The 17,675-nt window shown below is 32.5% G+C and overlaps 1 protein-coding gene across 4 annotated transcripts in view; it reads right to left on the reverse strand.

The window, feature by feature from the left end:
• LOC143255254 (myc box-dependent-interacting protein 1-like) overlaps nucleotides 1-17,675 on the reverse strand; it is an 81,157-nt gene that overhangs the window by 36,060 nt on the left and 27,422 nt on the right. For all 4 annotated transcript variants that reach the window (XR_013030485.1, XR_013030486.1, XM_076510643.1 and 1 more), the window contains 2 exons: nucleotides 8,948-9,043; nucleotides 7,149-7,259 (listed from right to left, as the gene is read on the reverse strand). Coding sequence is in view for 2 of the 4 variants with exons in the window: in XM_076510643.1 (XP_076366758.1) it covers nucleotides 7,149-7,259; nucleotides 8,948-9,043 (207 nt within the window). In the remaining 2 variants the exon portion in view is untranslated. The remainder of the gene's footprint in view (nucleotides 1-7,148; nucleotides 7,260-8,947; nucleotides 9,044-17,675) is intronic.

A 17,675-nucleotide genomic window follows, 5' to 3' on the forward strand; every position in this document is an offset into this window, starting at 1 on the left:
TTCAGATCTTTAAGGGAAAAGTTTTATTATATAAAAATAGAAATAGTAAGAATAATATGGTTGTATATTTTTTATAGCTAAACCATATCAGACTATCTGCTGTGTCCTCCAAGAGAATCAAACTCCTTATATTAGCAGTGTAAATCCATAGACTTACCATTGTCCCACTTTACAATTAAATTAAACAGATTTTGACAAATTACTAACATTTCAAGATTAAAAGCATAACAAATAAAAATACAGCAGACAATCTTCACTACTCTGACCGTGTTAGAACAAAATAATATTTTGTCATTCTTTCCACTTTATTTTATGACTAATTCTTCCATGCCATTACAGAATGTAAATTTTAACACTGTGTCAATGCTTCACAGATTCCCGTTGAGAAATAAATGAGCAGTGGCAGCATCATGTTTCTCTGAATGAGGTGGGGTTGGATGCAAGGGACCCTTCTGGGGGTGGTGCAATGTTATTTGTGTCTGGAGGAACTATTTGCCTCAAAGGTTTTATCAAGATGAATTAGTAACCCAAATCAAATCCTCACATGACCCCTCACAACATTCCCACTGTGAATGAGCCATGGTTGAGAATATTTGTTCTTTAGAATTCTTATATACTTGTATCACAGGCATTTCATAAAGTTTCAGCTTGAATGAGCATACTGATCAAAGTTAGGATCTGACATAACTGTAAACCATGCAGTGTATTAACTATACAGAAAGAAGCTAGCAAGGAATTACCATATGGTACTAGTATATACCAGAAGAGATTGATTTAATAGCACTCCACAAATAAATCTTGATTTAAAAAAAAAAGTGTTTAACATAATATATTAAGTTTATTGTCATGCCACAGCCCAAAAAAACATTGAGAATTGTCAGTAGAGCAGAGTTGTACAAAAGCTTTAAGTAATGCTGAATGGATTCTCCAACAAGTAAATGCAAATTTGAAATGTCCTCTAAACACCCTAGATCATGATACCAAAACTCAGTAATACTGATGTTATATTTTTTCGTTTATACAATCCTTGGGGACAGAAGGAGGACTGTCACCATCCTCAAACATGAGATAAACGACCATGTACCAAAAGACAGAAAAATGTCCAGGTCCACAGCATAAAAGACTCAATGAAAATTAAATATTTGGTTATGTAGTGGTTAAACAAACCATTAATTCATGTTTTAAACATTGTCAAGAAACTGAAATTTGATAAAAAGTACAAAAACTGTACTGTTGATAATTGAAAAAGGGTGTTGTAGATGGATGAGTCCAAGTATGAAATATTTCATTCAAAGTGTAAGTTGTGCATCTAACAGAAGAAATGTGAAAGATACCTCAATGCAGAGTAACTGCCATGAAGCATAGGGGAAGTGGTGTGATGGTTTGGGGGATGTTTTTGTTGTTAAGGCAACAGAAAATAAAGAGATGGAATATTGGACTAATGCATGTACCATCAGATACTGATCCATTATGATTTACCAGTCGTTTGTGTTTTATTGGTAAAGGATTCTACTAACTCTAAACACCCATCTAACCTACATAGAAATTACTTAGCTAAGAAAGAAGCTGCTGGAGTCATTCAATGATGCAATGGCCTCCATACAGTCCTGATCTCAACCCAATTGAGCAGATCTGGGATTTAATAGATCAAGCACTCTACAAATCAAAGGTTACTTCCAAACAAACTTTATCGGAGTGTATAAGAGACATCTGGAGTAAAATCCAAAAGGATACTCTGATTAAATATGTTGTAACAATGCCTAAGAGACTGTGCATTTATTAAAGCAAAAGAGGGGCACAAAATATTTGCTGTTTGCTGAACTCAAGCACTTCCACTGAATTTTTGTTGTATTAAACATGATAATTAATAAACTTTGATGTTTCACCTGTGATTTACCTTCCATTGTTCTTTGAAAGTAGCCTAAAGTCTAATTTTTTACTTTGTCCTAATACTTTTGCACAGTGGTTTATGTTTAAATTTCAATAGTACTAAAAGCCAGAAATGTTAAATGCTGAAAGAAAAACAGCAAATAAATAAATAAAGAATACTGAAATATTTAAAAAAGTTAAAAAGTAAGAATTTCATTAAGTTTAAAAATAAAAAAATAACTATTTCATAATAAATAGTCTACTATCAGTCTAAAGCATACAAAGTATTCAACTTTTTAAATGATTTTTCTCATATAAGAACTTTTCAGAAGTAATTTTTATTTAATATTAATATGTTGTTTTTTTTAAATTATAAAACTAATTTGTTAACTTTTAGATTACAAATTTTTATTATGCAACACCAGTAGCAACAATACTAAACGTCACACCTTTTGGTTATAAATACAAAGATAAACTGCTATCATTCTTGAGCAATGACTTGTATGTTATTTTCATCCATCCAATAATTTTTAAAATCACATCTTTCAGGTACATGATAAATATTTACCTCAATAAAAACAAAGTATGTACATAAATTTAAAATAAGCAGATCATGATTTTACATTATTTACTGAATGTATTCTACATGAAGTTCCAGCATTACTATGGTTCAAAGTGATATGAAGCAAAACAGTTAAATTTCAACATACTAAACAAATAAAGGTCACCTTCAACATATGTAAAGTTTGCCTAGTAGGTAACAAACGAGGCTTGCCTAAATGTTTCAGAAAGGACATTTATTAACAAGTACAGTCTCAAAGTTGTTTAAAATGTGTTCATAAAATATATGAAGTTTTGATTTTTACCTATTCAATAAAGATAATAGAAAATGGGCACAAAAAGGTTTCTGAAAGTTAACATTTTTCTAAGTTGAAAATGCATTTCCAGTAATACTTATCTATAATACTGACACTATAACTATTTCTTAACCTCTATAGTTTTTACTTCTTTACCCATTTAAGCACTGATCACATTTGCTCCAGTGTTTTATATCCAACTTGAATGCCACTTTCAAAAGTGTGAATCAATATTATGAAGAAGTGGGTTTAAATTTCCTTTTCATACACCACTGACAATAAATGTGCCATTTCCATTGACAAATACCCATAGTTTGTCTACAGAAAAATGTAGTTAAATACAAAGTAACCTTATAAGTAAAACCTACCAAAAGAACTCAACAAAGAATAGAAGAAACCATAGAAAGAACTTTGGTCAACAGATAAATCAAGGGAAAGATATAGAAATGCAAGTCCATCCAGTCCTGTTTGAATGCATCTATTGCCAATACCAAAGGTATGAGGTATCAAACTGACTGCAGTTAATTCCAATGAATTACAAAAGCATCAATTACTGGAGACCCAAACTGATAGCAAACTGAAAAACCTTGTAATGTAGTTTTTACTCTGTCAGAAGAATCTGATTGAGCTGAGCAAATGATTCACAATTAAATTCATCATTCCTGGAATATGGCAAGATAAAATGACAGCAAGTCCAGTAGAGAAGACCCAGAGTTCAAAAACAAAAATCTCAGGAATTTATGCCTCAACAAAAATATGTGATGCAACCATGGAGTTGTCTGAAAGTTTCTTGATGATTTTCTCCTTCAAATGATAAAGAATTGAACCATGGCCTGGTTTACAGCAAAGAGTTTGAGAATGTTGATGTGAGGACTAAATTTGCTATCTCTCCAAATACTCTGGAACTCCTGACCTTGGATATATTGCCCCTATCCCTGAGGAGAGTCATCTGTGAAAAGATGGATCTAAGGATGAGATTGTGATATCAGTATCCCATCCAACCATCACCTGAGATCTATGATGTTGCTCCTGAGTAAGGAGACAAGATGATCCAATTAATCAGAGTTCATGGTCCACTGGTTGTGCAGTGACCACTGAAGGGACCTCATGTGTGCTCATCACAAAGAAATGAGGGATGCCCACATTCTCAAAAGAGAGAGAACTATCCACAGAGAAGGAGACGCAAGTAAACACCTGACTGCTCCTTTCCATAGCTTGTAGCATGTATGCTGAAAAAAATCACCCAAATGGAGAAGGTAATGAGTTTGCAATAGTATGAATTTCTCTACTCTGAGAAAGAAGCACATCTTTGTGGCTTCTGAAAGGAGAATCTAGATATATTGTTCTGCCAACCAATAACATGGTGCCAGAAGTAGCCAGTTATCCATATAGTGATGAGTGAACATTCAAAAAGAATGCAGGTGACTAGCAAAAGCTTGTACAACTCTGGAAAAATATAAGGTGCAGATGTGAAACCAAAAGGTAGAGTCCTGAACTGCAGCACCTGATTCTTGCACACAAATTATAAAAATTGATGGAATAACTCTGCTATGAGAATGTGGACATAAGCATTGAAAACACAGAACATGGTCATCCAAAGCTTTGGTGCAAAATGCCATCACAGGTTGAGAAAGGATTCCATCATAAAATGATGATTATGTAAAAATTGATTGAGCCAAGAACGATCAGTGATCAGACACCAATCTCCTGTCTTCTTGGGAATAAACTCCTGAAAGAATTGGATTGATTTTCTCTACCCCTTTTGGTAGCAAAATCTCTTATGGCCAGAGAATGAAGCTCCAGTCACTGCATAACAGATCTGTTAGTCATTAAAAAGCAACAGGATGGGAGAATAAAGGGAGGTGGAAATGTAAACTGAATGACCAATCCTAATGCCTAAGCATGAAGTACTCATAGACCTGTGGTGAAGGAAATCCAGATGTTTAGAATACGATGTAATTGTACTTTCACCTCCACCCCCTCCAGTACAGGGTAATCACTGATGTCATTGATGCCATTCTGCCCCAGCAGAAGATCTTCCAAGAAAATGCCAGAATCTGTTGTGGGAACCAATAGATTATGGGACCAAAGTTCGGTATTGTGAAGTATAGCAAGGTGACACTTCCGAGCTAACAGTTGGAGAAGTAGAAAGGTGAGAGGCCAACAATGATAGTGAGCAAGTGGGCAGAATCAATGTGTGATTCCATATCTTTGGACTCCAGTAAACAAGGGATGGAAAAACAGGAGCCTTCCATAACTCTCAGAGGGCAACAGATAATAGATGAAGACCCTCTAACAAGGATCTCTACCCAATAAATCCCAACATTAGGAAACTAAGGAAAAAAACTAAACACAACAATCTGACTAAATTAGACAACATCAAAAACCCAATTTGTCTTCAAACTGATGTAAGGAACATTGATAAACTACTGACAAAAGTTGGGGCAAAAATATATATCTTTTTGATATATATTTGACCATCCGGTCATGAAGCCACATGAATCCAAGAAAATTGAGACCTATTTCAAGTGATCACAGGTCCAAAAATAGCTCCAGACACTGGAAATTTAAATATACATTCCCTTGCTGTGATAAGCCAAAACATGCTGTTCTAATAAATGTGAGGGACAAGGCAAAGCAATCCTTTCATGTAAATGAGTAGCAACTTTCCCAGCATGAATAGCATATCAGGTAAAGGAGGAAGAAAACACAGTAGTCCCTTACCATCCCTTCCACCAACAATGAAGGAGTAGACTCAAGAGCAACCAAGGAAATCTCCAATACCTCACAAATCCAATTAACAAACTGAGAGCCAGAGATAGCTGATCTAAATTGTCCTTTGTCAAGGCTGACCTAGTAATCGAAAGAACTGGAAAAAGCATGCCTAAGTTTTCCCCATCATGTCTCAAGTCATTTGTAAAGCTGTCTCAGAATTCCCCCCTGAAGAAGTGACACTCTCAGTCCACATATGTTTCCATTTCACAACTGATCATGTCACAAACAGCCTTAACTAGGAGTAACCCCCAACTGCTGACAAACACCAGGAACTGCAGGAGGAATAGGGAAGGCCTGGTTAGCATCCATGCTGGAAACATTAACTCGGGAATTCACACCGGAAAAAATTCAGAAATGTTTATTTTTTAAATACTAAAAATAAATCAAAATATAACAAATGAAAATGTAAATCAATGTTTAAATTTGCAAATTAATTCTTTTAGACTCACAATACTCCTGTATAGAAACCTGTGTTTTGTTGAGAAAAAATGATTACATTTTCTGAATAAGGTGCTTTTATACAGTACTTGGACAGAGGGTGCATTGATAATGGTGGAGAGTTTTGCAAACAAGCATTTAAGTGGGGTATAAAAGGTCGAAGCAAGCACAATCAATGTTTAGTTGAGCACAGAAATAGAAACCCTAGAGATTGAAAAATAGCAATATTGTCAATATGCTTTGGAATACAAAAGTAGTAGTTGTTAATGAAATTCTAAAACAAACTAAAGAAACAAAATATTGAGAAATACTTTCATGATGTAAATAATGGTTATATTAAACAATTAAAAATACATTTATAAATCATAATCTAAGTTACTGTTCCATTATAACAGCTCACCAAAGTTATTTTTTTCTGTCCCTGTCACCTTACTACTCTGCCTTCTGCAATATTTCAAAAGGTTTATTGAGACCTACTAATTTTGAACAGAATAATCCTTCTCATGTTGTACAAATTATATAAAAATTAACTAAATCTTCTTTAAAAAGCTAATACTTAATTTTGTTTGTTTACTCTAAAACTCTTAAATATATTAAACACAGCAGTGAGAAATACTTTGACATTAACCATTCATTTGAAGTTCATATATACTTTTACCTTAAACTGATAACATCCTTAAATCCAACTCCACAGTAATTGGTGAAGATGACACAATGTTACTAACTAATAGCCTTAAGCAACCATTTTATAAATTTGTGTGGTAACAATGAAAACTTATTAGAAAAGTCAAACCTTTTTCAATGGTGTAACAGTTTATTGTACATTTAGTAGCTCTAGACCACTTCGTGACTTATCTTAATAAATAAGATTATTCCTGAACTCTAAAAATTGTCACCAATATTTTCACTAAGTAACTTTAACATTAAAAATTTACTGAATTTAAAAGTAATGTATGTCTTTAGACTTATGGTTGTAATTAGGCTGAAAAAAAAATAAAAATATGATCTATATAAGATTACATTATATACCTTTCAAAGGAGGTAGATAATGGTATGATTTTAATTATCATTTAAAACAAATGTATGTATACCAACAAATTATATACAATCTAATAGCAACAACTACCAACACTCCAATGATTGTATTACAGTGAAAAGTAGTTTCAGAAAGAGTAGATTAAACAAAAAATTTTTTTTAAAAGAACTCACCTTTCCTATTTTCATTTCATCTCTTTTCTTGCCAGAATGTAACAGAGCTTCTAAATTATGCCTACTGCTGTCATAATCAACCATCTTTCTGTTTCGTTTAGCTATTTTTGACTAAAAAATTAATTTTTAAAAATTAAATACATTTTAAACAGATAATTACCTCCTCAGAAATACTAAAAGTCTTTTGTTGTAGAATTTGCTCTCATTCTGTCAACAGAATATGTGATTAAAGTTCTGAATGTCCTTCCCATAATATAAATCGCATGCCAAATTATTTAAAGTCCTCAGTTCCATGTAACTTATTATTCATATATCAGGAGAAAGTATCTAATCTCTGCTTTCCCTCCATAATCTGAATATTACTAATAATGCTTTTCAATATTATTAAATCAGTTCATGATTTAAAACAGAACATATTTGAGAGAACAAGATGGAATCTTCAGTAGCCAATGTTGATTAGAGTAAATTAACCTTATGATTATGACTAACTGAGTTTCAGACAATAAAGATGAAAAGGCCTAAGCAAAATGAAGACTGGCCTTGTTCAACATCATGAGAAAATGGATACAGTTTCATCTGAGCATATACACAATTGTGAAACAGGCTAAAGATATTAGTAGATATTCTGATATTAATAATCCAGATATGTTGATCAGTAAGAGCTGACAATGTGCCCACTGTATTTTCTTACACATTTACTGATGCAGATTGTATAAACAGGATCTTAGAGAAGTTGAAGGAATTCTGATATCAGAAGAAGCACTGGCATTAAGATTAATGTGAACTTCAAAATCCATACTGTAGCAAAATTAATAGGATGACTGTTAACAAGAAACCTAGATTATAGTGGGAAAATACAGCTTAAGTGAGTTTTTATGATGCAAGTACAGAAAGTCACATAGAATGTTGGAGAATGAAAAACTTTTAAGAAAGTTGAGGCATGCTTTGCACTGTGTCAGACACAATCAGAATCATCAGCCACATCACTACTGAAAGCATAAGAGCAAATTGATTAAGGAAAGTCCTTTATTATTTCAGAGGTAAATCTAACAGATTTTAATAAAAGTTAAACACTACTGCTTATGCAAAACATTACTGGCATAAACACAGAGATAAACATACACAGATATATGATAATAATATTCAGTTTTTGTTCATCTTAAAAATGGATGTGCACCTCACTATATAAATACACATGTGCACACAATTCAATTTAATAGATTTAAACAAAAGGTGAATGTAAATACATTTTGCACAACATATGACAAGGTTAAAGTTTTCAAAAAACTTCTAAAACTAAGTTATAGAACAACATTAAGTTTATTTATGGATAGTGTTAAGTATTGTAAAATTTAGCCTGAAGTTAAATAAAGCAAAAAACATACATTCATAAGTTACAGTGTTAACTTATCTTTTTATCAAGTATATGTTGTACTTAACAAAAGGCTTAACTAATGTTAGGCCTACTTAACAAGTGGACTTGTAGATTTTCAGATATGTGACTGGAATTTTTATTCTATAAAATTCTGTGTTAAAATATGTACAATAGAATCGAGATGCTAATTTGACCACAGATGTCTGGTGTGTCTATACTACTCTATATAGATAGATATAGAGTGAGAGCTCATTCATTTTAATACCTAATTTCAATTTACACATCTGTAACTAATATGAAGATTAATAAATTCTTTATAAAACAAAAAATTGAATTTCTACATTACACAAAATAACAATTTTTTTTCTCCAAAAATAACATTTATTTTGGAAGAAAAGAATAAAATATAAGATATAAAACTTACTCTCATATCAGGAAACTGATTGATGTAAGAGTTCAATGGAGCAGAAACTTGATCAGTTAGCTTCATACAGAAGTCTTCAACTAACAGCTCCAAGCTCTTTAAGAAATTTCATAATATACTCACTTATTTCCTTCACTGGTTTATATATATTTCATAAACGCTGGTATTCAAATTCAAATGTATATTCATGTATTAACACAGAGTTATATTGTTAACCAAATGCCATAAATTCACAGTGTGCATTTTCCTTCAAGTCATAATTCAGTACGGAAAAACTGAGTTAAACAGGTATTTTTTGCTTTTAAGCAGGTTTATCACTAAAAGAGGTTTAAAATTCTTATTAAGTAATACTTAAACTAGTTCACTTTATAAAGTAAAAAAAAGTAACTGGTAGGTCTGCTTCTCTAATTTTTTTAATGTTAACACTAAGTGTGCAGTTATCCTCAGTACCATCATCACAGTGGTGAGTGCAATTAACTTGCAATTTGAAAGTCACAGGTTCTAATCCTAACTCAACAAGCTTACCCTTTCAGCTGTCGGAATATTATAATGCCATAGAGAATCCCACTATTTGTTGGTAAAGAATAGCCCAAGAATTGGCCCTGGGTGGTGTTGATTATCTGCTTTTCCTCTATTTTATCACTTATAAATTAGAGATAGCTGGCACAGATAAATAACTTTGCCTTTACTCTAAACAACACTCAACAACTTGGGGGTTGGTTTTGCTACCTTTTCCATAATGTAATTACAAATATACTTAGTTCTTACAATTATGAAAATATCCATTTCTATATTTTGGTGTGGTTAGTATTTGTAAGTAAAACACTAGTTTAAAATTGCTGTAATAATATCCCAATTTTTTGTATTTGGGTCAACAACATAACATTTTCCTTACTTAAGTGTATTTCATACAGATCTCTACAGAACAAGAAGCTATTACTGGAAGCACCTGTTGAGAAGATTTTTGCATATACCACAAGTTTTGAACAAAATTATCCCCCCTATACATACTAATATAAATTGCATTAGCCTTTGATGTAATCATTATCACACTACAGCTCTCCGTCAATGGAAGAGTGACACATCCTACATGTACAAGACACCCCCTGAGATCTAGCATTACTATAAAGGTTCACTCTTGAAAAACAGTAAGGAAAGGGGGGGGGGAGAAGGATGGATGATTCAGCTGGGAGGTATCTACTTTAAACATTTTCAGGTAAGAAAAATGTTCACTTCAGAAATGTTACTCATCCCTACAGAGGAGAGAGAATAATATATTGACAATAAAGTGGAAAGACTGGTGTACTAAAAGTTTGAAGAGATGAGCTACTGTCTAAAATTATAGCACCAGAAATAAAAAAACACATGAAATATTTCGCTCACCATAAGGGGGATATACCCTAGAAAGACAACACTTAGTGCAACACTGCATCCTTCTTAGGCAAGAAACACTCTTCACCTAATAAAGGATAGTGAGAAATAGGTTCAGTAAAAAGTACCTTTGGCATGGTGCCAGTATTGCTAGGTGAAAAGTATGGAAGATAGCTCACTATATCAGGAATGTATGTGTAGTGTGGGATGGATAGTAAATCAAGAGTAGAGTACTGAAGAACAACTTGTGTGAAACAAGTATCATAACAAGTAGATGCAAAAGGGAATCACCCTAGACCTGCATCTTAATGAGAACAACAAAAAAAAAACATTTGGCAACTCTAACCACTAGAAATCATCTGGTTCCTAGGATATTCAGTGGCCTATAGTGCACTTCCATGTGAACAACTACTTCCCATGAAAAGGTGCATTAATTTAAATTCATATTAATCGAATTACATCAACTCAACTGGCTTGGAATGGATTCATGTAGGGAGAGAACACTGAAGTGCATGAACCACAATGAAAAATGTTCCACACTAATAAACTGTACAAGTTACCACAAATAGTAACAGCAGACATCAGGTAGGTATGAGGGCATTCTGATGTCTTTTTTTTTTATATATTTTTTGGTTTTCTGAAAGATGGCTGAGAATGTAATATTCATGCATATATACTGCCAAAATGGCCCTGTGGAAAACCACACCTAAAAAACAGCAAATGGACTTAACACTCTCTCTTATCCCTTATTTAATGAGCATTATGATTTGTTATTTGGAATTAAGCACAAATCCACACATAGGGTTATCTGTACTCTGTCCACCATGGATATCAAGATCCAGTTTTTAGCAATGCGAGTCTGCAGACATACCACTGTGCCACTGGAGGGCTTAATGAACATATCAGAAGTGTTTCCTGTAAAGTAACATCAATCTCACTGTTTTTATTGTCCCCATAATATAAATATATTGATAAAATAAAGTACTTGGGAAACTTGTAAAAAAGAAAAAGAGAAAATTACTAACTTAACTTCTGTGAGTCTCTGTGAAGAATGGAGAATAACAACTAGAAAGCAAATAAACACGAGGTAGATGGAAACAGCAATTTGGTGTTAGTAATGTGACACAAAAGTATAAGTGGTCATCCACATCCCATCCAGATATACCTATTGCCCTAGGAAATAAATGCCATGAGATGAAAAAAGGCATGAAACAAGGGAAAAATGTCCTCATGTGCAGAGGAATAAACTAGCTGAATGAAATGTAAAAAGAAACCAAAGTGGAAGGAGATACATCACTAAAGAAAGAGTAAATTCTATGGTAAGAAAAGACATTCTAAAGATGAAATTATGGGCAAGATAAAAACAAATCTCCTATAGAGGAAAAAGGAGACAGCCAGAGCTAAAATGACTGTATAGGGACGAAAGGGAAAGAAGGGTGCCTAAGAAAAAACACCAATCATTCTTTCAAGCAGCTCATATTATGGGAAAGAAGAAGTGGTCATGGAATAATATCAATTTCTCCATGAGGTAAATATACATGACAAAAATGTCAGAGTGACAGTTCCCATAAACAACAAGAAAATAAAAAATAAAAATGGTACAAGAAATGAGATCAAAGGTTTGAACACATAACAAGTGAGAGACCAAAGACCTAAACAGAGATTTTAATTTGGATAAGGAACTAAACTAAAAGACTGATTGAAAAGACATAGAAAAAATTGATGAGACAGAGAATTAAAAGAAGAATAACCAGAGCAGTAGCAAAAAGTCAGATAAAAAAACACTATCATGTAACTAGCAATGGTAAATGGGAAGAAGTCGAAGGAAAGGATAGTCATAAAAAGAGATTTCGTCTGTGGTTAAAGACTAAAAGAGTGGAAGTGGTATGGTTAAGGAGAGTCAGAAAGCCAACAATAAAAAGACTTCTAAAGTGGAAGCAGATCCACTGAAAATAGACAATGAAAAAACCAACCTGTGGAAAAGATCCAGTAGATATTCAATTCATAACTGTGTACCATTTCCTGAGACACAATAGACTAATAAATGAGCATTGAGGTCATAAGTCTCTAAGAAAAAAAAATCTACATCAAGGAAAACAAATGTGCTGAAAGCAAATGCTTCCCCATCAGTAGATACAGATAGAATGACAGAGGAGGTGTCCAAGTGGATGACAATAGGACAACCAAATAGACGAGTCAGAAGATGTCTTTCATTATCTGTTCAAGGCTCTTGGCATGCATAAAAATCTTCATGACTGATACACAATGTAATAGGTCTTTATTTTGCAAAGAAGTGAGTACTGGTACTGAACTTTTGTTTTTTACCGAAATCAATATTTCATTTCTTTATGTGAAATGTTTTCAAATAAATTCTGAATAAATGAAACAAAATACCTAACTTTCTAAAACCACATACAGTGTAAAAAACTTTAAATGTTACTATATTTTGCTAAGTTAACCCTTTCACAACAGGTCATGGGTCAAAGGCCATGCCATTGTGTTTGCTGACTTGCAATCAAAATTTTACTAAATTACTATTTTATGAATTTATGTCAATAAGTTTCAAATCAATTTGTAGATTATAATTCAAATTTTATTATATAGGAGTTTATTTTAAAAGTTAAAAGTAAATAGTAAAAGAACACACCTAAATACAGATTTTCAATGAGTTACATGGTATACTAAATGCAGCAGTTTAAAATTAGATGTTTGTGATGTCAAAATACTGTCTAATTTTGTACAAATAAGGAACTCAAACTACCAATATTGACATGCTAGAATATAAAATGAGAACCTCATATCTTTTTACTTTGCTTAGATATAGCTTATGTACTGAATAAAATTCAGTGGCCCCATTCAACTTCTTTTCATTTTTAGAAATGGTCCTATATATACACTTATTTCTATATATGACATGTGAATAACCATTCCATACAACAGAATGTCTCCTAGTAGTTTTCTCAGCTATTTTAATCTATGAAATGGTTACCACATTCTTTCAAGCCTAGATTTCAAGAAGGTTGTATCTTTAGTCTGCTCAAATTTCATATTTTTTTAAACCTAAATACATCTTAGTTACTAAGCTTAATTATAGTGGAATTATACAGCATCAGTTTAGCCACTTATGATTTTTTTGGTTGTAGAATCTAAAAAAATTTTATTTGGTACCATCCACATGCAAAGTTTTAAAAGGCTTAGCAACTTATGTCCAACAGCAAACAAGTTCAAAGGTCATATCAAAACCACCTTGATTGATGCACAAGAGATAATTGTTTGCTTTACTTCTTTTTCTCTATTTTAAGAAAAATAAGTTTAATAATTTATTTCTAATAGGAATAATCTATATACAATGTATAATAACAGAAATGTAACTGGAAATTATAAAAAAATTCCAGTAAAAAAAAAAAAAGCCACAACAGGAAAAGCTAAAGGCCAGTTTTATATTACTGGATACATAGCATGAGTACATGTGCACCTTGTCAATGCAAATTATGTACCATTAGCTAGACATAACTGGAAGGTTAATATAATAAAAATATAACGTTATGAGACTTAAGCTACTTAGACTGAACATTTGTATTTTCATGTTATAATACGTAGTCATTCTAGCAATAAAAAAAAAATAATTTATACTTATATGTCCTTATTTGTATTATGGTTACAAGGTTGGTCAATTTAAAGACCCAAATAGTTAAAATACAGAAAATAAAGTCTTACTGAAAACAAATGTTTGAAATGTATTTAGGTTTTACAGATTACACAAATAATATTTGAGATTCTTTGGATGAAGAATAGTTTTATTATTATGACATGGAATCATATTGAACTCAGACTAGTAATAAAACAAACTCGACACTTTCACAAATAAATCTTTAGCAAAAATATTTCATTAAAATTTCATTTTTTGTGTACAAAAAAACTTGTAATCTTTAATAAAAGTCGTCAAAAATTTGTGAAGATATACATGCTGTATCAAAAGTTATAGTACAAATACCTAACATGTACAAACATGAAAACAAACTCGTGTGTATATCAAGCCCATTGCAAGAGTTAATTACATTACATTACCTCCTATCACATGAATAACTATAATTCTGCCATGAAAAGGTCGAGAGACCAGTGCAAGGGAAAGAAAGAAACATCCAAAGGACACTCCACAAATGGAGAGCCAAACAACATACATGAAAGACCACACCACTTTTGAACCATGTACACTCTTCTCCCATTGTAAAAAGATGTATCTACAGACAGAAACATCAGTAAGGGAATAAAGACACCCGTGGCACAGGTGTGAAGACTTATGTTGATTGGTTGAGCTGTAAATCCAAAAACCAATCACTGGGAACTGACATCCATGTGTGGATAAAATCTACACCTAAAGGGAGTACTAAAATTTTGAGGATTCACTCACATTACACAGTAAAGAATATGTTGTCGTCTACATCAGCAAAACACCACTGTCCTACTCTCAATTGAATAGTCTTATAATCATGTATATATGTTATTTGTATTTCATTAAGATATTTGGAAGGATGCCTCCATGGTTCACCACCCCAGTAGTTTAGAAATGAAAAGTGGTAAGAACTCTCAAACTCCACAAGAATAAAATACTAGACTAAGTGAGGTGGAGAGACTGGAGGAACATCAACACTGGAGACAGTGCAATAGGTGACCACAAAATCCTAATTTGAAAAGCATACCATACCAATTTATTCAATACAAGATATGGCAAGGATGGGCAGCTATCCACTTCTTTATCCATGTAGTCCACAGGTATGGTCTGGAATGAGCAAACTAAAGCAGTAAACACATCACAAAGATAAACACACATTAAATCTTGTGTAACATCCCATCTTTGCAGTGAGTAATGCATGATCATGGAATCATAAATATGTAAATCAACACGGTCTTACAGTGCAGATTTGAATGATAAAAGAATACCTGGTCAGCTACTGCATACTATAGATCAAGATCGAGAAAGACAAAAAGTGACATTCCCCTAAAAAAGAAAAAAGTAGTAGTTGTATTAAAATGTAACTTAGCTAGCCACAGTCTTATGAAAGAGTGAAGGATGGCAACAGATGAATGATGGTACACCAACAAGGAAGAAACAGCTACCCAAAGCAAAGAACAGAAGATGAATGTATGAGATGTAATCCCAGTGTTTGATATATGAAGTACCTTCAACAGACAGCAGGGTAGACATGTAGCAAAAGGGGAGCGTGCATGATCAGAGTGAAGACGCTAGGAAGTGATAATGGGAAAAAGAAGTCAAGGAATAAACAGGCCAATTGAATCACAATCCAAATCCAATGGGTACAAGAGGAAAAGAAAAAATCACAAAGAAGTAATGCTAAAGAAGGAAAATTGACAAAAACTAGGTTACTGAAAAACAGATTCAGCTGTTATAGGAGGTAAGCAAGCATAATGGAAGATGGTAGGGTAAACTCTGAACCCCAGCAGCCCTCACAAATGAAATGAATGGTAACAAGTATAAATTAAATAGCACAAGTGTTTAAAGTATAAACTATAAAAAAAAGAAAATGAAATAGTTGATATTATATAATAAAATAAAGATATGTATATGATATTATGCATTGAAGAAAAGATATTTAACCTATGTATTGATTAACCCATAAATAGAACCATGGGTAAACAAAATATAAAAACTTATTAAACCTAATCAAACAAGATATTGAATTTAATTATTGATTGATCTAGAAGTTGAACTACAGTTAAACTGAAAATAACATGTGTGAATCCTAATCAAACAGTACAGAACAAAGGATATTAGCGAGTACTACAATAAAACATAATTAAAAAATACTACGTACAATATTGGGGGATGTTTCTATAGACCCCATCTCAAGGATTTCACACAAACCATGTGAATAAGAAGAAGTATAAAAGATAAATAACAACAAAAATCAAACAGATGTGATTGGTTAAATTAAGAAAATGTGTAGTAACAGTATGAGGCATGGTGTAAGGGTGAAAAACAACAATTAAATAAAGAACCAATATACCAGTAAAATTAATTAGAGGCAATCCTTGAACAAAAAAGACCATGATAAGTTTATGCAAATGATATAGGAGAAAAATACAATTAACATAACAGTAGAATGTATCATCCTTCCAAAACTGATGGATTGTATTTCAAATGTGGGTCCCCAAATTTGAGGCAAGGCCCAATGAGAATCAGTTCATTGGGAAATCACTCTCCTGATGAACTAAAGCCAAAGGTTTTCCCATACTTCTGTAAATATGCTAATAGAACTCCAAAGTGGTAATGTAAAATTAATAATTTAAAATTAATTACCAAACACAAATGTGTTGGCCGCAAGGGAAAGTTGTTGTAATGAAGTAATAATTTCCATAACCGAGTTGAAATAACATAATTCCACTTCAGGACAACTCAAAAAGTTAAAAATATTACTCTTGTAAAACAAAGAGTACACTTAGTAGAGAAATTAACACAAAGATATTGAAAAGATTAAAATAAAATGCCTGAAAAAAGCAAAAACTAAATGTTATAACATGAGTACTGCTAAATGATTGTTTGTTTGTTTGTTTTGAATTTCGTGCAAAGCTACTTGAGGGCTACCTGCGCTACCTGTCCCTAATTTAGAAGTGTAAGATTAGAGGGAAGGCAGTTAGTCATCACTAACCACTGCCAACTCTTGGGTTACTCTTTTACCAACGAATAGTGGTATTGACCGTCACATTATAATGCCCCAATGGCTGAAAGGGTGAGCATGTTTGGTGCGACCAGGATTAGAACCCTCAACCCTTGGATTATGAGTCAAACGCCTTAATACACTTGGCCATGCCGAGCTCTACTAAACGAGAAGTAACAACTTAGTAGATTTGAAAAGAGGGAATAACATGCTTTAACAAACTGTCACACACTTTTTGATGGAGAGTTGTTGCATGATAACGTGTATGCAAGATGCATCAAAATTAATTCCAGACAGGTGAGAGTTTCAAATATCGTAGCATGTACCAAACAATTATTTTCATAATAGAGGGCAGCACTAAACAAGAATAGCTATTTAAGTGAGAGAAATAATGTATTATACTAGAATCAACAGATTTTTAATCTTTGAAATGAAAAACAACTAGGACATAAATTTGAGTGTAATGGTATACTACTTGATGTATTGAAATTTATTAAATAAATAACAAAAATTTTTAATCTATTGTTAGGTTTTAACACAACTGACTTATTCCAAACTTAAGTTTTAATGTAAACAGGATATATAAGTAAATTGGTTTGGGTTTGTATAACATTGCTATTAACCAAATTGCTGCACTTATTGTTAAACTGTTATTAGAAATTTAAGAATAATTTGGATTA

The sequence above is a fragment of the Tachypleus tridentatus genome, chromosome 7 (assembly GCF_004210375.1).
Source record: "Tachypleus tridentatus isolate NWPU-2018 chromosome 7, ASM421037v1, whole genome shotgun sequence".
Classification (NCBI taxonomy): domain Eukaryota; kingdom Metazoa; phylum Arthropoda; class Merostomata; order Xiphosura; family Limulidae; genus Tachypleus; species Tachypleus tridentatus.